The sequence below is a fragment of the Schistocerca americana genome, chromosome 9 (genome assembly GCF_021461395.2).
Source record: "Schistocerca americana isolate TAMUIC-IGC-003095 chromosome 9, iqSchAmer2.1, whole genome shotgun sequence".
Classification (NCBI taxonomy): domain Eukaryota; kingdom Metazoa; phylum Arthropoda; class Insecta; order Orthoptera; family Acrididae; genus Schistocerca; species Schistocerca americana.
Window position 1 is genome coordinate 106,132,637 of NC_060127.1, and position 24,092 is coordinate 106,156,728.

General features: G+C 41.0%; 1 protein-coding gene across 1 annotated transcript in view; it reads right to left on the reverse strand.

Annotated features, from left to right (window-relative positions):
* Nucleotides 1-24,092, reverse strand: part of LOC124550612 (protein PALS1-like) — a 570,361-nt gene that overhangs the window by 15,080 nt on the left and 531,189 nt on the right. Inside the window, exons 11-12 of the mRNA XM_047125331.1 lie at nucleotides 11,057-11,221; nucleotides 4,354-4,667 (exon numbers count right to left, since the gene is read on the reverse strand). Coding sequence (XP_046981287.1) covers nucleotides 4,354-4,667; nucleotides 11,057-11,221 — 479 coding nt within the window. The remainder of the gene's footprint in view (nucleotides 1-4,353; nucleotides 4,668-11,056; nucleotides 11,222-24,092) is intronic.

Sequence of the window (24,092 nt, forward strand, 5' to 3'; positions counted from 1 at the left end):
TATATATAAAAAGTATTTATTTGGAGTGAAGCTTAATATGGAAATAAAACATGGACAACAATCAGTACAGACAAGAAGAGGAGAGAATAGAGTAGAAGCTTTTGTGACATGGTGGCACAGAAGAATGCTATGTGTGTGATGCTAAGTCAAAAAAGTTATGATTATGTACTGCATATAATTGGGGAGAAAAGGGAATTATGGCAACTCCTCATTGTTGTTGTGGTCTTCAGTCCTGAGACTGGCTTGATGCAGAACTCCATTCTACTCTATCCTGTGCAAGCTTCTTTATCTCCCAGTACCTACTGCAGCCTACATCCTTCTGAATCTGCTTAGTGTATTCATGCTTAGTGTATTCATCTCTTGGTCTCCCTCTACGATTTTTACCCTCCACCCTGCCCTCCAATACTAAATTGGTGATCCCTTGATGCCTCAGAACATGTCCTACCAACTGATCCCTTCTTCTTGTCAAGTTGTGCCTCAAACTCCTCTTCTCCCCAATTCTGTTCAATACCTCCTCATTAGTTATGTGATCTACCCATCTAATCTTCAGCATTCTTCTGTAGCACCACATTTCGAAAGCTTCTATTCTCTTATTGTCTAAACTATTTATTGTCCACGTTTCACTTCCATACATGGCTACACTCCATACAAATACTTTCAGGAATGACTTCCTGACATTTAAATCAATACTCGATGTTAACAAACTTCTCTTCTTCAGAAACGCTTTCCTTGCCATTGCCAGTCTACATTTTATATCCTCTCTACTTTGACCATCATCAGTTATTTTGCTCCCCAAATAGCAAAACTCCTTTACTACTTTAAGTGTCTCATTTCCTAATCTAATTCCCTCAGCATCACCCGACTTAATTCGACTACATTCCATTATCCTTGTTTTGCTATTGTTGATGTTCATCTTATACCCTCCTTTCAAGACACTGTCGATTCCGTTCAATTGCTCTTCCAAGTCCTTTGCTGTCTCTGACAGAATTACAATGTCATCAGTGAACCTCAAAGTTTTTATTTCTTCTCCATGGATTTTAATACCTACTACAAACTTTTCTTTTGTTTCCTTTACTGCTTGCTCAATATACAGATTGAATAACATCGGGGATAGGCTACAACCCTGTCTCACTCCCTTCCCAACCACCGCTTCCCTTTCATACCCCTCGACTCTTGTAACTGCCATCTGCTTTCTGTACAAATTGTAAATAGCCTTTTGCTCCCTGTATTTTACCCCTGCCACCTTCAGAATTTGAAAGAGAGTATTCCAGTCAACTTTGTCAAAAGCTTTCTCTAAGTCTACAAATGCTAGAAACGTAGGTTTGCCTTTCCTTAATCTTTCTTCTGAGATAAGTCGAAAGGTCAGTATTGCCTCACGTGTTCCAACATTTCTAGAGAATCCAAACTGATCTTCCCCGAGGTCGGCTTCTATCAGTTTTTCCATTCATCTGTAAAGAATTCGCATTAGTATTTTGCAACTGTGACTTATTAAACTGATAGTTCAGTAATTTTCACATCTGTCAACACCTGCTTTCTTTGGGATTGGAATAATTATATTCTTATTGAAGTCTGAGGGTATTCCGCCTGTCTCATACATCTTGCTCACCAGATGGTAGAGTTTTGTCAGGACTGGCTCTCCCAAGGCTGTCAGTAGTTCTAATGGAATGTTGTCTACTCCCGGGGCCTTGTTTCAACTTAGGTCTTTCAGTGCTCTGTCAAACTCTTCACGCAGTATCGTATCTCCCATTTCATCTTCATCTACATCCTCTTCCATTTCCATAATATTGTCATCAAGTACATCGCCCTTGTACAGGGTTATTACAATTAATGATTGAAGAGATTTCACAGCTCTACAATAACTTTATTATTTGAGATATTTTCACAATGCTTTGCACACACATACAAAAACTCAAAAAGTTTTTTTAGGCATTCACAAATGTTCGATATGTGCCCCTTTAGTGATTCGGCAGACATCAAGCCGATAATCAAGTTCCTCCCACACTCGGCGCAGCATGTCCCCATCAATGAGTTCGAAAGCATCGTTGATGCGAGCTCGCAGTTCTGGCACGTTTCTTTATAGAGGAGGTTTAAACACTGAATCTTTCACATAACCCCACAGAAAGAAATCGCATGGGATTAAGTCCCTGCTTGCTTTATTCGTCAACTTCTGCGGGCTACGCGTGAAACTTGCCCGCACGTGTTCAACCATTTCTTCGCTCACTGCAGGCCGACCTGTTGATTTCCCCTTACAGAGGCATCCAGAAGCTTTAAACTGCGCATACCATCGCCGAATGGAGTTAGCAGTTGGTGGATCTTTGTTTAACTTCGTCCTGAAGTGTCGTTGCACTGTTATGATTGACTGATGTGAGTACATTTCAAGCACGACATACGCTTTCTCGGCTCCTGTCGCCATTTTGTCTCACTGCGCTCTCGAGCGCTCTGGCGGCAGAAACCTGAAGTGTGGCTTCAGCCGAACAAAACTTTGTGTGTTTTTCTACGTATCTGTAGTGTGTCGTGACCATATGTCAATGAATGAAGCTACAGTGAATTTATGAAATCGCTTCAATCATTTGTAATAGCCCTGTATATACCCTCTATATACTCCTTCCACCTTTTTGCTTTCCCTTCTTTGCTTAGAATTGGGTTTCCATCTGAGCTCTTGATATTCATGCAAGTGGTTCACCTTTCTCCAAAGGTCTCTTAAATTTTCCTGTAGGCAGTATCTATCTTACCCCTCGTGAGATAAGCCTCTACATCCTTACATTCATTCTCTAGCCATCCCTGCTTAGCAATTTTGCACTTCCTGTCGATCTCATTTTTGAGACATTTGTATTCCTTTTTGCCTGCTTCATTTACTGCATTTTTTTTTTATATTTTCTCCTTTCATCAATTAAATTAAATATTTCTTCTGTTATCCAAGGGTCTCTCCTAGCCCTCTTCTTTTTACCTATGCCTTCACTATTTCATCCCTCAAAGCTACCCATTCTTCTTCTACTGTATTTCTTTCCCCCATTCCTGTCAATTGTTCCCTTATGCTCTCCCTGAAACCCTGTACAACCTCTGGTTCTTTCAGTTTATCCAGGTCCCATCGCCTTAAATTCTCACCTTTTTGCAGTTTCTTCAGTGTTAATCTACAGTTCATAACCAATAGACTGTGGTCGGAGTCCACATCTGCCCCTGGAAATGTCTTACAATTTAAAACTTGGTTCCTAAATCTCTGTCTTACCATTATATAATATATCTGATATCTTCTAGTATCTCCAGGGTTCTTCCATGCACCTCCTTAGTAAGGAAAAATGGATATGTTGATAGAACCCTTCCTGTAGTGTCAGTGAATTGTTAAAATTGGTAAGCATAAGAGTAAACCTTTTAGGGGTATACCAAGGCTGAATTACAGCAATCAGATTCAAGTGAATGTAAGCTGAAGCAGTCACACAGAGATTGAAAGACTCCCACTGGATAGAGTAGTAGTGTTTTTTTCCTGCTAGAAAATAAAAGTGTGAATACACTTTTAAACAGAGGCAGTATGTAACTAATTTTAACACAGTCATTGCCTTATACAATATAAAGGCTATCCCCAAATTAATTCAGGTACAATGAAAGATTGTAGCTTCTAGTGCAGAGGTTAATACACAGACCAGGAAAAAGAATGTTTTAGTCAAATAGTTCACGGGTTTGGTTTCATGTCCAATACCACTTCTACTTCCTCAATTTTAAAGGCATAGACGCCACAGCATTTACACAACTAATGGCATAATTTGAGAGCTTGTAATTATTTCGATTATTGGGATAAGCAATCCACTACACCAAAAGCTCTATAAGTTACATTTCAGTTTGTATTACACACTATACCCTCATTTGTCATGCTATCAAACTTTTTGTTTAAATTTATTGGTACTTTTGATTTTGAGGGAGAGAGACATGTTCTTACAGATCAGAACTGGTCATAAAATAATGGAAAATTTTTGTGAGCAAAGATTGTTTTCAGTTCAGCAAATTTTTAACACTGGAATAGCCGTTTACTTCAATGTGAATAAGTCACATTTTATCATATCTGTGATGATCACACTGTTGGAATGGCTTGACTAACAAAGGAGTTAAAAATACCCTTAATGGTAGTGCTCTTGCAGGCTTAAGTGAGGGAAATAAGCTCGTAAATTGACGATCCCATAATTGTAACGAGTGACATTGTAAAATAATTAATGGAATTGTGTTCCCACTCTTTTCAGTTAAAGCTTTGACATTATTTTTACAATTAGAATCTTTCATCTTTTAGGACACAGTGCGAGAGAAACAGTGCACATCAGCATTACAGCCAAACAGGTCAATTCATGACTGTGGTTTACAGCCTACCTTGTATGCCTCGCCAGCGCGGGCCTTCTTCTGCCGCAGCTTCTCCAGGGAGGGCGGCGCAACGAACACCACGTAGGGCTTGAGGTCAGAAGCGCGCAGGATACGCAGTGACTGTGGGTGCAGGTTCAGAACACACGTCTTCCCCGCGTCCACCACGGCACGGATGGCCGCCAGCGACGTACCGTAGTACGCTCTCTCGTATTCGCCGTGCTCCACAAAACGACGTGCCAAGATGTCCGCTTCGAACTGCGCCCTCGAGATGAAATGGTAATCTTGCCCGTCCACTTCACCCTCCTTGCGTGGTCGACTCGTGTCTGTGAGGAGTGAAAGAATCTTCGTCTCTCAAAAAGGCATTTTCATGAAGACAATTTTGTGTGACGTGTGAGCAAAGTTGTCTATTTCTTCTTATTGTTCTCACCTGCTTCCTGCTTAGTCTCCCTTTTTGTCTGTTTAATCTCACAAAGAGTTATTGTTCTGATCCCCATTTATCCCTCAGTGGAAATAAGTTTTTAAGTAACATTTTTGGAACTTTAATGACTGGATCAGAAGACACTATTAGAAAAATATGAGGATTGTAACAAAATTTGCATTAAACATTCAGGCTGCTTACTCTATAACAATACTGTGTCACCCTTAATAAAACAACTTTGGCAATTTACCTTCACAAACATGAGGCTTGACATTTATTATCTTTTTGTAATGAACGTGGGTCTCTGGCTAGATCGTTCTATGCTTCCTCACAGGATACACATGCACTCATCAAATTTCAGAACTGGACCCTCAGTTTATGCATCTTTTAAAATCCTTTTGCGTTTGGCATACGCTGTAAGGATTATGACGAAAAGATAACTAATGTGAGGCTTGTATTGTAAGATGATGTTTACAATGTTAATGGACTGTAGATTAAATTAAGTATTCAAGAAAGATGAAAACCATTTCAACTTTTTATATCTGTGTAATCTTTCTCAGTTACGATAACAACATGCTTTTTCTTATCATTTTCACCGGGAGGGAGTAAGCTGCATGTGTTCATATAATTCTGTCAACAAAAGCTATTGTTTTGCTAGCTACCAAAGTTACAGATTACATGCAGAACCACCACAACACGCATTACACAGTAAATTAGTGAACTGTTTCTACCACGGTAAGGTTCGTCGGTTTGGGGGGAGGGGACCAAACAGTGAGATCATCTGTCCCCTGGATTAGGGAAGGAAGGGAAAGGAAGTCGGCCATGCCCTTTCGAAGGAACCATCCTGGCATTTGCCTGAAGCGATTCAGGGAAATCACGGTTTTCTCGGTACCAAGGTAAGTTTTAAGTGGTAGTTGTAATGGACCAAGCATAGCCACACTGTAAACACAGCAAGACTAATGGGATTTGTTTATGGTCTGTGTCTCTTAGTTACCTACAGGGTTCCCAACGAAGAAGCAAGTACAACGGTTCTGTGAAGTTCCAAATTCTGCAATTCAAATCCAGAGAGCCACAAAACAAGACAAGAGTACATGAATAGCAGTCACTAGTCCTGTAACTGCAAACTTCATTACCAGCTGCAGTTTGTCTGGGTTAAGGAAATGTTAGATGTCCTTTTATGCATTTTTACATCTCACTCTACTGAATATTACGCACTTTTATTGTATTCAGAATTTATGGTACGAGTGCAGGGAATATCACTATGACAAAATCTATAGCAAAATTTTGTGTTTCTGCCATTTGTGTAAGTACTACAGCAAGCTACACTATTAATTCAGGTAACTGGATGTTATTTTTGTCAGCTGTAGGATTCCCTCCCCCCATAATGCATCTCTTCTCTCACCTCTTGAAACGTCAAAAAAAAGCAACCTCTCACTGTGGTTTGTCTCGTATCCCATGAAGATAACAGCATTTCAAATGCTAACTGTGAAATGATAGAAGTTCACAGGATTTCTGGCAGAAGACATCCAGCCAATGACAATCTATGTAGTAGGACAGTTACCAATGCTACAGAGATGTCAGTCTGTAAAGGCACCACTCTTATTGTGTGGGCTGTGTTGACAATGCAGAGGAGACCGATAGAAGCAGAACCGGCAGTTCGCAGCCAGATCAGAAGCTTCTGTAATTTTTATCAAATTTCTACTAGGAACTCTGAGCGTTGAGGCAATGTACACATGTTGGACTGTGGCTCGGACTGTTTAACTATATTATCTGGCTGATATACACCAAGTGGAAAGTACACGATTGAAATATGGCTTGGAAAAGGAAACTGACTACTAAAAGACAGTGCGACCAATTACCCTATGAGCTGTGTATATTGTACACCATATTGACTGACAAATCCACTCAGTGGTGGTGGGTTAATACTCTCAAACAGTGGGAGGTTTTATACAGGGTATTTAAAAAATAGAGGGCATAATTACAGGTACGTACAGAATACCCCAAATGTAGACAATAAAAAAAGTTCATGACAACATGTGGTTTCCAAAGTATGGTCCACAAAACAGGAGGTCACCAGAACATTCTTCTTCTTGCAGGTAGATGCCTTGCCAGAAGATATTAGTACGACAGTTAATTACGAAGCAAACAGTGCACCAAATGTTTTGTTTGGCATTCAGGATGTACTCAGATAAGCAGCTGGCAGAATTGCACCACAAGGCAGGTGGCAATGCTGCCCTCAGAATCTTAGAACATACTGTGAGCTAAAAAGTAATGAAATATCTTGAACAGAACAATCTCCTCAATACCATCCAGCATAGATTCCAAAAATTCAATCATGTGAAACCCAACTCACACTTTTCTCACAACATACTGAAATCTTCACATTGAGGCAGTATGGGAGATGCAGTATATCTTGATTTATGAAAAGTGTTTGACTCAGTACCACATCCACACTAATTACCAAAAGTACAATCAATGGGGTATCAGACAAAATATGTGACTGGATTGAGGATTTCTTGGTAGGGAGGAAGCAGCATCTTATCTTACATGGAGAGTCATCTTCACATATAGAAGTAACTTCAGGTATGCCCAAGGAAAGTGTGTTGGGACACTTGCTACTAATGTTGTACATTAACGATCTTGCGGACAGTATTAATAGTAACCTCAGACTTTCTGCAGATGACACACTTATCTATAGTGAAGTACTGTCTTAAATAAGAGGCATAAATATTCAGTCATATCTTGAGGAGATTTCAAAGTGGTGCAAAGATTGGCAACCTGCTTTAAATGTTCAGATATGTAAACTTGTGATCTTCACAAAATGAAAAAAACATACTATCCTATGACTTTAATATCAGTGAATTACAGGTGGAGCCTACCAACTCACACAAATACCTGGATGTAACACTTTACAGGGATATGAAATGGAATGATCACATAGGTTCAGTCGCGGGTAAAGCAGGTGGTAGACGTCATTTTTTTGCTAGAATACTGGGGATTGCAATGAGCCTACAAAGGAGATTGCTTACAAATCACTTGTGCAACCCAGTCTGAAATGTTGCTCAAGTGTGTCGGACCAGCATCAAATAGGACTAACAGGGGATGTTGAATGTATACAGAGAAGGCAGCACAAATGGTCACCGGTTTGTTTGACCCATAGGAGAGTATCCCAGATGCTGAAGAAAGTGAATTGGCAGACTCCTGAAGACTGATGTACACTATCCCGAGAAAGCCTACTTACAAAATTTTGAGAACTGGGGTTAAATGATGATTCTAAGAATATGAGGGTGTACAGGAAGGGGGGGGGGGGGGGGGAAGGGAAATTTGTCGTAACATCTTCATTTTTTAATATTTTTACACCATATTTTGATCACCTTCAAAGTATTCTCCATTGACCAAAACACACTTCTTCAACTGATCGTTCCATTGTTCAAAACAGTTTTTAAATTCACTTATCATGATGTTCTTTATACCTTCCAGTGATTTTTGTTTTACCAGCTCCACAGTGGCAAAATGGTTTCCATTCACCTCCCTTTTGATTCTGGGGAACAAGAAGAAATTATAGGAGCTAGATTCAATGAGTAAGAGGAGTGGAGGGGGGGGGGGGGGGGGTGCACAACCAGTGGCACACCGTTTTTGGTCAAGAACTGCTTTACAGAGACGGCAGTGTGGGCTGGCACATTGTCATGATGGAAGAACCAGTTGGTCAGTGCACCGAAGATGTAACCTTTTCTTCCAAATACTCTCCCTCAATCCTCTGAATTGAACTCCATGATATTCCAGACATCCTGCAAAGTTGATCAATGGTTCAGCACTGGTCTTCATGAATGAGGGCATTGATTTTGTCAACGTTTTCATCACTTATTGACATTGAGGGGTGTTCCGAATGGGGCTGGTCTTCAATTGATATTTCTCCATTTTTAAAACACGAAAACAACTGTAGACTATGGTTTTACTTAGAGGAGCATCCCTATCAGCAGTGTTAAGCACTGCTATAGTTTCCATGGCCAATTTCCCCAATAGGAAACAAATTTCACAGCCACGTGTTGCTCTTGCCAATCTGCCATCATGTTTTTGGTGAAACGGAAAAAGTTGTTTTACTAAAAAACAGCTCTCACTGATGAACTGATGCACTCACAGTGACACAACTTAGCACACTGACTCAGGTGGTGTGACAGTAATGGACACCTGGTCGAACAGCGGGTTCCCGCACTTCCCTCCCCATCCCCCTCCCCTCCCCCCTCCCAGTCCAATTCCTGTTACTTTTGGGTCCCCCCCTCGTATACAGCACCACCCCGCTTATAACTCACATAGGGATCGTCAGGACAAGATTAGAATAATTATAGCACTGCAGAGACATTTAAACAATCATTCTTCCTGCACTCCATATGTGAATGGGATGAGAAGAGATCCTAATGACTGGTACAATAGGACGCAGCCTCTGCTGTGCTTCACAGTGATGTGCAGAGTATAGATGTGGACGTGCTAGCTAATTTTTTGTGCCAAGAGTGATACCCAAAGTGAAGATATCCTTTTCAGAAGACCTTTGAACCTCACCATCACTGTCTGTGTGCTCATGGGAAATTTACATTTCATGGTTTGGAGAAGGGATGAGCAAGATCTACAACTCTGGATGTAGAGAAGGAGATCCTGGATTCTGTGCACACAACTGCACACAACTTCTCCTATCTGCAAAGGTTACCGTTTAGTAGTGAATGTTCTCGACTAGTGAGTGTTCCCGACACAACTGTTGGGCGACATGCGAGAGCAACAATTCTATCCTTATCATCACATCACTATGCCCTGTCTTCGGCATATCACTCTGCACATATTACGTTTTGCCAGTGGTTCTCGCAGCAGTGTGATACAAAATTACAAGTTTCTTGGCTTACTATTATTTACAGATGAAGCACAGTTCACATGAAGTGGTATTACAAACTTATGCAATCAGCATATATGGGAATATGAAAACCCATATGCAGTTGTTCCATCTCATCTCAAGTGCATTCCTACCACAACACGAGGGCTGGTATCATTGGTGACATTAGTTGGACTCCACGTACTCAAACAGACTATGGGGGAGGCGTACAAAAACTTCCAGAAAATGCCATACCTCATGTTTTTGTAGATACTTCACAGATCAACCGTCTAACAGTTCAGTTCTTACACGGTGCCACTTCTGTACGCTCAGCCGTACGGCTCGCAGGTGCTCAGATCGAACATTCCCCGATCGACAGATGGGTTGAGATGACCCAGTGGCCTCCGTGCTCACTTTATTTGAATCCTATCAGTTTCTACTTGCAGGACCATTTGAAATCATTGGTATATAAATCTCTGATATCTGACACAGAATCCCTTCGGAATCAAACTGTAGCAGGTTGTGACAAAATACGCAGTACTCTCGCAATCTGGGATTACGTTTGCAGGGCCACGAGACGTCAGTGTGAGGCACGTATTTGACCAAGAAGTGGACATTTAGACCATCACCTGTAAAGGCAATTAATTGCTGGAAAAAAAAACATTCCAGTGTACATCACTGTTTTCGAAGACCCTATCGGAAACCGAGCATTTCGGTACATTTATTTTTCTCAACTCATTTTATTGTCAATGTGGTGTCACCGCCAGACACCACACTTGCTAGGTGGTAGCTTAAATCGGCCGCGTTCCATTTAGTACATGTCGGACCCGCGTGTCGCCACTGTGTGATCGCAGACCGAGCGCCACCACAAGGCAGGTCTCGAGATACGGACTAGCACTCGCCCCAGTTGTACGACGACTTTGCTAGCAACTACACTGATGAAGCCTTTCTCTCATTTGCCGAGAGACAGTTAGAATAGCCTTCAGCTAAGTCCATGGCTACGACCTAGCAAGGCGCCATTAGCCTTACATAGCAAGTGATAGTTTGATAGTTATAGTATGATATGTCTCATCCGGAATGCTGTATTCACAACAAGGATAAATAAAAGTTAAGTATTCGAGGAGCTGCATACTTTTCTTATTAGCATTCAATACTTATCCTGTTCCAGAATTCACGCCCGTCTGCGTTAGATAGCTTCCATTTCGGCCTCCTCTATCTACAAGGTGTTGGCACATTTACCAACACATCAGTCTACATATGTGGATTATGTTCTCTATTTTTCAAGCACCCTGTGTACTAAAAGTGGCCGGTTAAAGCTATTTGTATTTTCAACTGACATATCTATATTATTTCCATTTTTAACAGCACAAATTCTTCGTTCACCGATTTGACAAACGACGGCACCAGACAGCAGGATTACGAGGGGAGGTACTCACGTGGGACGGCAGCCGCGAACCTCTCCGAGTCCTCCATGAGCCTCTGGCGCAGCTCGTGGCGGCCGATGTTAGGCGGCCCGATGAGCACGACGGGGCGGCGGTGCGTCGTCCGCGGGTAGTACAGCGCCACCTCCTCGTACGTCAGGATCTCGTCTGACTCGTAATCTGCAGAGTGCAGAGAAAGAAAGTCACTGAGAGAAAATAAAAATAAAAAGCACAGAGGGTGAAAAATAGCTGAGGCCACAAGCACCCAGAAACATATCCTTCAAAACTGCCAAAATCAGAATAATAGCTCTGCTCCATTGGTCACATTTTCGTAGCAAGTAGCTAGATGCTCCTGGGTTCCAAATATTTTTGAAGCAAAAGGAAAACTCTATTCAGGAAACTATAAAGTAAGGAGGAGACGGAACTTTGACAGTCCTCAAAATTTCGCCTTTGGAAGGTAGGCACTGTTAAACCATTCCATCTGCTTGTTATTTTACATTCTGGAAACAATCAGGTCATGGCCATGGATGGCAGACAATAATCAAGTTGGCACCATTGAAGACGCAATATTGCATAATGTACTTTTCGAATATTCCAGATTTTAGCCAGTTGGTATGCTTTACTCCTGCTGCTATTACCAGGGAATTATAGACTTTCAGTCATCATCATCATCATCGTCATCGTCTCTCTCTCTCTCTCTCTCTCTCTCTCTCTCTCTCTCTCTCTTTCTCTCCCCCACCCTTTTTTTTTGAGCCAACAGTCTTCTGACTGGTTTGGTGTGGCCCGCCACAACTTCCTCTCCTGTGCCAACCTTTCTATCTCAGAGTAGCACTTGCCATCTACATTCTCAATTATTTGCTGGATGTCTTCCAATCTCTGCCTTCCTCTACAGTTTTTATCTCTACAGCTCCCTCTAGTAAAAGGGAAGTTAATCCCTACTGTCTTAACAAATGTCCTATCGACCTGTCCCTCCTTCTTGTCAGTGTTTTCAATATATTTCTTTCCTTGCCATTTCAGCAGAGAACCTCCCTTTGCCTTATCAGTCCACCTAATTTTCAACATTCTCCTGTAGTACCACATACATGCTTTGATTCTCTTCCATTCCAGTTTTCCCACAGTTCATGTTTCACTACTATAGAATGATGTGCCCCCAAACGTAAACAAAGATTGTATTGAAATGCAGGAAGACATGCATATAATCAGTGACTGCTGCTGTAGTTAGCAGCTGTCAGGCTCTTTCAAAAACAAATCTCCACTTTCCTACACTACTTTCAAATGAGCAATGTTGGTATGGTCTTGTAAAATGCATTCTATTTCCGTCAACTGCAACTGTGACTCGAGAAGTGTTTTCCAATAGAAAGACATACATAAAAATCACCCTGTTTACACATGGCTCCCAAAACTGGATTTCACAAACTGATTTCCCAATACCACTTTTGGTTTGGTGTGTAAAAACTTCAAAATTAATTCTGAAAGTCCGCTTCTAGTTGCTGGTTTTCCATTTCTGAAATCGATTCTTGTTCCAGTGCAAATGCAACTGGTTCTGAAATGTGCTTGGGCTGTCAGCTTTTGTCTTGTTTTTAAAAATTTTCACGCAATATGGACAGAGTGGCTTTTTGTACAGTGAAGGCTAAGTAGAAATATTAGACGGAAGCTGTTTATACCTTGTCTGACTGAAGAGAAAAAGAGATTGTACTGATTAACTTGGAAACTGTAACAGCTGTTTTCCAGCCACCATAATTAACTCTGCTAGCAAATCCACCTCAGACCTTAACATATAAACACAATAGCAAAAAATGGTTCCCGAAATTCAGTTTTTGTCTTTCAGAAGATGTGTCACATGTAAACGTAGTGAATGTGCTGTGGCTTTGCACGGTTTTGCATTTGTGCAGCAAAACGAGAGAGACTCATTTGTGCAGTATTGTTTCTTCAATGACATTACCTTTTTTTTACACTATGCTGCTGAAATTGCAACTCCCTCCTTTGCAGCAAGGCCTTATTCTATGGAGCACCTCCTATCAAAGGTGTAACCCTTACTGTTAGTGACAAAGCGTCTGAGGCATGTTTGAACACTAGTCTCACACATTTTGTAGATGATTCATTTATTGGTTCAAGACAAGAGCCTCGAGGAAAGTAGTTTAAAAAGGGAAAAATAGCCTCTGTCGACTACCGCTAGCCACCAATTAATTCTGCATGTGGTAACACTGTCTTTGGTCACAGTCGAGCCTATGTCTTTGAATTTCCTCAGTATATTCACAACCAGATACAGTTACTGACTTTGAAGTGCTTCTCACGTGTGCTGTTTAACAAGCCACATATTTTGTTTTAGACTTTTTGGTTGTCAACCCCATGTCCTTAGTAGCATGTTCTAACACAGCAAAGGACTCCACTGCTATCAGAAATGTTGTCAGTATGTCTGCATCATCAATTGAGGTTAATATTTTCACTGGCCTATGGAAGATCACCCCCCTGGGTAGCAAGTTAGCTTGTCATGTCACATGTTATAGAGTTATATTAAAAAGGAGACAAGCCAGGACATCCTCCTCAGTGAATATCCAACTGCTCCAATAGTACTCCTCAAACCCTAAATCTACTTCTCACGTTGCTCAGTCATCCTCACCAACTTCTAAGGCATTCCCATTTATATCAGGGTGATGTATCATTTCTCTCTATTCATACTAATATATTCAGATTAAAAGTCAATGAACAGCTGGTGTGTGCCAAATTAAATTTTTTTTATCTAAGATTTGTCGCAGAGTGAAAAATCTGTCTACTGATGACTTCCCTGGTAGAAATCCATGTCGGTACGGAACTGTTTCTCTCAGGACAATTGGGTGGATGTAGTCAAAAGGAGGCTCACGAACACCTTACACCGCAAGTTTATAAGTGTTAATCCTTGATAGTTTACACACACCATTTGACCTATTTTCTTATAGAGTGTGCATGTAATTCCTTCCTTCCAATGTTGCATCATTTTCTCCTCTTCAAGCCAATCTAGAGCTCTTCCAATTTCTGACCACCCTGTTTTAAGTCCTTTTTACATGATGAACAAAAGTGGCGAAGAAAGATTATAGTCTACTGAAGCACTCCAAGTGAACTAGGCCTGAACTATAAACTCACACAAGATCTTGTCACAGTGTGTTTAAATGATAAATATACACACAGTGTACTGCTATTAGCATACCAGTAGCAAAGTCATGATTTCACATTAGCGTATCATTAATTATTTGTGAAATTTACAAGGATTTAAAAAGTTCCATGAAAATATTTACGAAAAGTGCTCTTTACTCACTTGCTCAGAAAGTTCCTCATGATAACAGAACAACCATAAACAGAAACAAAACTCAACATACAGTAGTGCACCAGACAACAATATGGCAGACTCAGCACTCTGCTGAGACGTGACCACAGCAGACAGCTACTAGCTCGCACATGTGCAGTGAGGCCACTAGTACCTAGTTTAGAACTGGCTCTATTTCTTCATCCCTAGAATTAACGCACATCTCTACTAACACAATCATAACAGTGAGCCCATTCACAGTATAAACGGCTGCCATTCATGCAACTGGTTGTCAATCAATTACAGGTTTGCTCCTCGTGTAAAACAGGCATCAGTAATTTTGCACAGATTTAGTCTGTTTTGACTGCCTCATTCTTTAATCATTTCAGGGCAGTTCTTGAGTTTCCATCTGTTGGATGGCCTGAATTCTCTTCTTTTCTTGTTCCTGTTGATCCATCCTATAACAAGTTTGTTGAACTGATGCCTGTATTAATGTAAACGTGTGATGTGAACATTGTACAAGAAGATGGAGGGGCTTCAAAATAAAATTGATAACATTAAAAGACTGTTGCCACTGTTAACTGAAAATACATTCATGTAAAATACCTAGCCAGGCTTAAGGACTACTACACTTTTAGTGCGTGGTCTGGGCAGAGTGCTGCCCACAGCAGAGAAGCAATTTTTAGTGGTGTGAAAAATGTGGAGGGACAGGTACTGTTCGGGGTAATGTTGGTTGGTTGGTTTAAAAGAGGGGGGGGAGGACCAAACTGTGAGGTCATTGGTCCCTACTGGGGTAATGTATTAACAACTTAGCACTTAACATAAATTATAACATTTTGTAGATGACATGATTATCTGTGACAGCATATCCATTGTGAGGGAGTATGGGAAGAAACTACAAGAATACATCGATGTTGCACTAAGTTGTGCTCTTTGACTGATACCCAACAACAGATTTGTGCATGGTGTCACAGAGGGCACTGGCAGCAAGCTCTGAGCTTTTACAGGGGTGCCAGGCTCGTGTGAGAGACTTTCAAACTGGCAGTCGAGAAGGAAGTTTCTGCTGGCAACAAGAGTGTCTGTCATCTCCACTTTGAGCAGACGAGCTAGGCAGGAGCCTTCACGGCAGGTGTCGAACTTGTGTGAGCATACGGGCAGGAGGCAAAGTGGCAGCCGTGCGTCAGGTGAGGGAATCATCGAGGTGTGGCCGAAGGAGGATTGGTGTACCTGTTGCCATTTGGGACAGCCCGTATTCAGTCAAAAAGAACTAAATTCAGTGAGCACACTTCAGAACATTGCCTGTTTCTGTGTGCTTGTTCCACAAAGCTGACATTAACACATATTTTGAGCTGTTTTTTTGTTTTTCCCAGGCCTTACTCCCCATCGAATTGCTGTCGATTTCATTACTATGTGTTCGTCATCAGTTCCGATATACTCGGAAAGAGTAGATTATTCATTGTTTTGTATTAAATGTCTTCCACATGTTAATTCCTTCTTGTTATCACATATCAGAATTAAATGTTTTTTGTCTTAATGTTTAAACTGCTCATTTATCGGTCTGAGTGCCGTGGTAGAGGGGTGAATCAAGTTGAGTGGTCCAGGTGGTGTGAGCTTGCTCAGCGAAAGCATCTGATTTTAAGATTTTTATTGTGTGAATTTCTTTTAACTTGTTTTAATTTATGCTGTACATTTGCTTAATTTTATTTGATTAAGCTTCCATGTTCAGCACTGTGTCTTCCAAGTTTGAAACTAGCTGTATTACACTCTTATTGGGTTTATCAGGTCCTGTTGTCGGTGGTTTATTATTGAGTGGTCAACAGCTATCGCCATCAGATATAAGTACTATTATTTTAATTTGCTCCTTTTCTTAATTGTGGATTTTAGATTATTTATCAGCACCATGGAAAGTTATTTTAAATATAAAATATGTGTCTTGGGGCTGGCCACGAAATGTATAATTTGTGGAACTTGGAAGAGCTGTCCTCTTTGTGACTTGGTGATTGTTGTATGTTTGTCAAATGTGTACCAGTGGCTGCGCTACTCTGCAGATCTTGTGTAGAATGACACATCCAGTGCAGTGAGTTAGTGCAGGGTTCAAGTCCAGCCCACATTCAGATAATTGTGAAAGGAAGCTAATTGGACATCTGCTGGCATTTATAATTGTATTTTAATCCTACGGCCCATTTTGTATTTTGTTATTCGTGAGCACAGTGCTGGTTATTTTAATAAAAGCATCGATTGTACGAATAGTACTTATGTGATGACCTTGCCCTACCAGTCCCCAATCACCTTGCACACTGGCATCTAAAATTTCACAAAAGATTGCTTCCAGTGATCTATTTTTAGACTTTGCTGTTTTTTTAAATTTTATTACTAATACTGGGATAATTTATATTGAATTACAGTTATTGTATTATAAACCTACATTATTGACAGTAATTGTTGTATCTTTTTTTATCAGTGAACATACAAAAATGAGATTTTTCTCATATTTTAAAATGAATCACATCAGCCCAAATGCAGCAAGTTACTTTGTATATCCTACCTATGTTTATCTGTTACTTTTTAGTATCTGTTGACTCTGGTTGTGCAGGATAAGGCTCATATAATAATTCTGCAAGTAAATAGTTTACCATTATTGGTCTACATTGTTGTTTAGCAATAAGACAAACGATCAATTTTTAGATCACTGGGAGAGAACAGTATCTACATCTACATCTACATTGATACTCCGCAAGCCACCCAAAGGTGTGTGGCGGAGGGCACTTTACGTGCCACTGTCATTACCTCCCTTTCCTGTTCCAGTCGCGTATGGTTCGCGGGAAGAACGACTGTCTGAAAGCCTCCGTGCGCGCTCTAATCTCTCTAATTTTACATTCGTGATCTCCTCGGGAAGTATAAGTAGGGGGAAGCAATATATTCGATACCTCATCCAGAAACGCATCCTCTCGAAACCTGGCGAGCAAGCTACACCGCGATGCAGAGCGCCTCTCTTGCAGAGTCTGCCACTTGAGTTTATTAAACATCTCCGTAACGCTATCACGGTTACCAAATAACCCAGTGACGAAACGTGCCGCTCTTCTTTGGATCTTCTCTATCTCCTCCGTCAACCCGACCTGGTACGGATCCCACACTGATGAGCAATACTCAAGTATAGGTCGAACGAGTGTTTTGTAAGCCACCTCCTTTGTTGATGGACTACATTTTCTAAGCACTCTCCCAATGAATCTCAACCTGGTACCCGCCTTACCAACAATTAGTTTTATATGATCATTCCACTTCAAATCGTTCCGCACGCATACTCCCAGATATTTTACAGAAGTAACTGCTACCAGTGTTTGTTCCGCTATCATATAATCATACAATAAAGGATCCTTCTTTCTATGTATTCGCAATACATTACATTTGTCTATGTTAAGGGTCAGTTGCCACTCCCTGCACCAAGTGCCTATCCGCTGCAGATCTTCCTGTATTTCGCTACAATTTTCTAATGCAGCAACTTCTCTGTATACTACAGCATCATCCGCGAAAAGCCGCATGGAACTTCCGACACTATCTACTAAGTCATTTATATATATTGTGAAAAGCAATGGTCCCATAACACTCCCCTGTGGCACGCCAGAGGTTACTTTAACGTCTGTAGACGTCTCTCCATTGATAACAACATGCTGTGTTCTGTTTGCTAAAAACTCTTCAATCCAGCCACACAGCTGGTCTGATATTCCGTAGGCTCTTACTTTGTTTATCAGGCGACAGTGCGGAACTGTATCGAACGCCTTCCGGAAGTCAAGAAAAATAGCATCTACCTGGGAGCCTGTATCTAATATTTTCTGGGTCTCATGAACAAATAAGGCGAGTTGGGTCTCACACGATCGCTGTTTCCGGAATCCATGTTGATTCCTACATAGTAGATTCTGGGTTTCCAGAAATGACATGATACGCGAGCAAAAAACATGTTCTAAAATTCTACAAGAGATTGACGTAAGAGATATAGGTCTATAGTTTTGCGCATCTGCTCGACGACCCTTCTTGAAGACTGGGACTATCTGTGCTCTTTTCCAATCATTTGGAACCCTCCGTTCCTCTAGAGACTTGCGGTACACGGCTGTTAGAAGGGGGGCAAGTTCTTTCGCGTACTCTGTGTAGAATAGAATTGGTATCCCGTCAGGTCCAGTGGACTTTCCTCTATTGAGTGATTCCAGTTGCTTTTCTATTCCTTGGACACTTATTTCGATGTCAGCCATTTTTTCGTTTGTGCGAGGATTTAGAGAAGGAACTGCAGTGCGGTCTTCCTCTGTGAAACAGCTTTGGAAAAAGGTGTTTAGTATTTCAGCTTTACGCGTGTCATCCTCTGTTTCAATGCCATCATCATCCCGTAGTGTCTGGATATGCTGTTTCGAGCCACTTACTGATTTAACGTAAGACCAGAACTTCCTAGGATTTTCTGTCAAGTCGGTACATAGAATTTTACTTTCGAATTCAATGAACGCTTCACGCATAGCCCTCTTTACGCTAACTTTGACATCGTTTAGCTTCTGTTTGTCTGAGAGGTTTTGGCTGCGTTTAAACTTGGAGTGGAGCTCTCTTTGCTTTCGCAGTAGTTTCCTAACATTGTTGTTGTACCACGGTGGGTTTTTCCCGTCCCTCACAGTTTTACTCGGCACGTACCTGTCTAAAACGCATTTTACGATTGCCTTGAACTTTTTCCATAAACACTCAACATTGTCAGTGTCGGAACAGAAATTTTCGTTTTGATCTGTTAGGTAGTCTGAAATCTGCCTTCTATTACTCTTGCTAAACAGATAAACCTTCCTCCCTTTTTTTATATTCCTATTAACTTCCATATTCAGGAATGCTGCAACGGCCTTATGATCACTGATTCCCTGTTCTGTACATACAGATTCGAAAAGTTCGGGTCTGTTTGTTATCAGTAGGTCCAATATGTTATCTCCACGAGTCGGTTCTCTGTTTAATTGCTCGAGGTAATTTTCGGATAGTGCACTCAGTATAATGTCACTCGATGCTCTGTCCCTACCACCCGTCCTAAACATCTGAGTGTCCCAGTCTATATCTGGTAAATTGGAATCTCCACCTAAGACTATAACATGCTGAGAAAATTTATGTGAAATGTATTCCAAATTTTCTCTCAGTTGTTCTGCCACTAATGCTGCTGAGTCGGGAGGTCGGTAAAAGGAGCCAATTATTAACCTAGTTCGGTTGTTTAGTGTAACCTCCACCCATAATAATTCGCAGGAACTATCCACTTCTACTTCACTACAGGATAAACTACTACTAACAGCGATGAACACTCCACCACCGGTTGCATGCAATCTATCCTTTCTAAACACCGTCTGTACCTTTGTAAAAATTTCGGCAGAATTTATCTCTGGCTTAAGCCAGCTTTCTGTACCTATAACGATTTCAGCTTCGGTGCTTTCTATCAGCGCTTGAAGTTCCGGTACTTTACCAACGCAGCTTCGACAGTTGACAATTACAATACCGATTGCTGCTTGGTCCCCGCATGTCCTGACTTTGCCCCGCACCCGTTGAGGCTGTTGCCCTTTCTGTACTTGCCCAAGGCCATCTAACCTAAAAAACCGCCCAGCCCACGCCACACAACCCCTGCTACCCGTGTAGCCGCTTGTTGCGTGTAGTGGACTCCTGACCTATCCAGCGGAACCCGAAACCCCACCACCCTATGGCGCAAGTCGAGGAATCTGCAGCCCACACGGTCGCAGAACCGTCTCAGCCTCTGATTCAGACCCTCCACTCGGCTCTGTACCAAAGGTCCGCAGTCAGTCCTGTCGACGATGCTGCAGATGGTGAGCTCTGCTTTCATCCCGCTAGCGAGACTGGCAGTCATCACCAAAGCAGATAGCCGCCGGAAGCCAGAGAGGATTTCCTCCGATCCATAGCGACACACATCATTGGTGCCGACATGAGCGACCACCTGCAGATGGGTGCACCCTGTACCCTTCATGGCATCCGGAAGGACCCTTTCCACATCTGGAATGACTCCCCCCGGTATGCACACGGAGTGCACATTGGTTTTCTTCCCCTCTCTTGCTGCCATTTCCCTAAGGGGCCCCATTACGCGCCTGACGTTGGAGCTCCCAACTACCAGTAAGCCCACCCTCTGCGACTCACCTGTAATAAAACAACACTAGAACAGCATTCAGCTCTAGTAGTGGAATTGGTGCGTGAAGTTTACTTTATTCAGTAATGCAAGCAAACTATGATGTAGTATTCAAAGGCACTACAATGGATGAAGTTTTATACATTATAAACAATGACAATTTTGAAGGACTGATAGATGAAGACAATGAAAATGTTTGTGTGTACAGATGGCCAAATGTAATTATAATAAATGTGTGTGTATTGGCATCAATTTTGGTACTGTACTCACTTCTGCAAGTAGGTGGAATAGCTAAGCAGAAAACCAACATTTAAGAGCCACAGCTTGTCAAGAATTACAATATACATACGGGAGGAGTAGACAATCACAACCGGCTCATCAGGACATGTGCCACTTCTTTATGCAGCAAGAAATGGTACAGAGCTCTCTTTACAAAAACCGTATACCACACGACACATTGCCACATGACACATTGACCGAGATCTCTGAATTCATTGCAGTGTGGATGATGTCTGGCTGTCCAGTGTCTGAAAATGGCTACCAGTCACAGAGGGGAACATCCCTTATCAACAGTGATAAGAGCATTGCATGAAGTCAGATATGGTGGAAAGGACCACTCTGTGTCAAGAAGTAATCCCCAAAGACACTGTCAGTTTGCTGGTCACAAAGGCAGACCACTGATATTTTGTATGAAATGTAACATTACCCTTTGTCGCAACTGCTTTGAACCTTACCACACAAAATAAGATGGAACGACATAAGAACACAAATAGGTGGTTGGAACTGAAAGTAATTGGTTTTTATACTGACAAATATATGTAAGTAAATTTTAAAGGTAATAAAGCTTTTTTCTCCTACAACTGAAAGATATTTGTAACACAAAAATATAATAAAAACGAGCAATATTACGAATATGTATAATTTTGTTTAGTATATGTAATTTACTTTTACAAATACTAAAATTGTAATAATTTACTTCTGAAAGTGAATGTTCAACAGAAAAATCTTCATCTAAATGTTTGTATAAACATAAAAAGTATATGTAATTTACTTTTACAAATACTAAAATTGTAATAATTTACTTCTGAAAGTGAATGTTCAACAGAAAAATCTTCATCTAAATGTTTGTATAAACTGGCAGGTCGATAGACACACAAACAAACACAAACATACACACGAAATTCAAGCTTTCGCAACAAACTGTTGCCTCATCAGGAAAGAGGGAAGGAGAGGGGAAGACGAAAGGAAGTGGGTTTTAAGGGAGAGGGTAAGGAGTCATTCCAATCCCGGGAGCGGAAAGACTTACCTTAGGGGGAAAAAAGGACAGGTATACACTCGCACACACGCACATATCCATCCACACAGACAGACACAAGCAGACATATTTAAATATGTCTGCTTGTGTCTGTATGTGTGGATGGATATGTGCGTGTGTGCGAGTGTATACCTGTCCTTTTTTCCCCCTAAGGTAAGTCTTTCCGCTCCCGGGATTGGAATGACTCCTTACCCTCTCCCTTAAAACCCACTTCCTTTCGTCTTCCCCTCTCCTTCCCTCTTTCCTGATGAGGCAACAGTTTGTTGCGAAAGCTTGAATTTCGTGTGTATGTTTGTGTTTGTTTGTGTGTCTATCGACCTGCCAGCGCTTTTGTTCGGTAAGTCACCTCATATTTGTTTTTATATATAATTTTTCCCACGTGGAATGTTTCCTTCCAATATATTGTTTGTATAAACTCACATAGATCAAGCGATTCTGTTCATCTGAGTACTTTATTTATTTTTCAAAGGAATTATTTATGTTATTTGACACTACTATATTATATATTTTTAAAAAAAGTTTGGTGGTAATGGGTTAAAAAAGTTTCAGAGACTGCACGAATACACTAGAGTGCTCTTTGTGCCATACGAGCAGGTATCATACGCAAGAGATCCAAGTAGTCACAACTGATACACTACGAACCTCTGCACTCAGCATAGTTGAGTGCTGCACACCAGTGTGGTTAACCAGTAAGCATGTAAAGAAGGTTGACCCCCAGCTCAGCACTGCTATCAGGATTTTAAATAGATGTTCAAAGACTATGCCACTGTACTGGCTTCCAACACTTAGTCACATAGCCTCATCTTCCCTATGGAGACAGGAAGCTTTGGTAAGGGAATATAAGAAAGTAACATGCGATTTTCTTCTTTTCATCAACAAAGATGCCCCAATTTTGGAAACAACTTGACTTTGCTCTAGAAACCACCCTCTGGGAGTGGCTCAACAACTGGTAGTTACTAGTTTCAGCAAGGATACTAAATGGCCCAAGTGCTGGAGTGAAAGTGGCTCCCCCGAGAACCCCGACAGTATTGATCCGGCAGATAAACTTGACGACTTTGAGCTTCCACATCAGATACCGAAAAGCCTAAGCGGACTTTGAATGAGACACAGAATATGTGCACACTATCTCCACAAGTAAGGAAAGCAACCGAGCCCTTCCTGCAACGGTGGGATTCCAAATCAAACTGCTCAACCATTGCCCAGCACTGTGAACTAAGAGCCTATCAGGGGAGCCTGGCTGAATTCTGCAATGCTGCACCATCCTGCATCGAATGGTCTGCTAATTTGGGCAACAGGATACGATGATACAAGTTATCTGTTGTGGTTTTATGTTTTGTTTTATTGTATTCTGTATTTTATCTTATTCTGCATCTTTCATCGAAATATTTTATCATCAATCATGTACCCAGTGTACACTACGCATGTAGTGCAAGTTACTCCCAATCCAGTCTTTGCCCACACAAGTAATGAGGTGAAATGTTAACATACACTATAACAACAAGCACCTTTGTGTGGTTGTAAAGTATAGTTTTAGTTGATGAAACACTTGATATTCAAAAGTTTGTAACTTGCTATTCAGCATTTTATTAGTGGACACTACCCTACAAATAACTGGTATAAAAAGCATACTGAAAATGACTCGAGCTGAGGAACATTAAACAGAGTGTAACATCTGTCAGCCCTGTGATGTCCCTGTTTCTCTATATTTTTATTTTCCTCATTATGTGCAAGGTAAAGATGAAGTACCACAGTTAAATACTTCAGCATCTACAATCATATTACATCACTCAGATAAGTATAAAAGGAAGTTTTTCTTATCAGACTGCAAAGGATACACATAAAAGTGTACAGTGACAAGCCAGAAAAGTTAACAACTAGAGAAAAGCAGATAAAAAAGAAGAATGAAATTGATGCAGATATAGAGATAAGGAAAAGAAATATATTCTGTGGTTTCATTTTGGAAATACTTTTCTTAAAATGTTGGCCTTGCTGTTGCTTCCACATTTTCAGTTTTCAGCTTCTTTGTTTTACTACTACCAGTTTCCTATTCCTTTGATTCTGCTGTGCTTTGCTGACCAAAGCTCTTACGTGCCTTCACACTTAGATCCTTATTAGTCTGTATTTCTCAAATCCACTCACATTTGCAGGATATTCCGGATCACCTTTAGTTCAATCATACGATTGCTGCCATCTGGTAAAAGAAGATTTTGCTAGCCTTATTTCATTTTAGTTTCATCTCATAAGTGTATTCAGTGGACTAATGTGAGGTAGGCAATGTTCATGTATTTTTATGAGGCATGTTCAGAAAGTTTGTTGACTG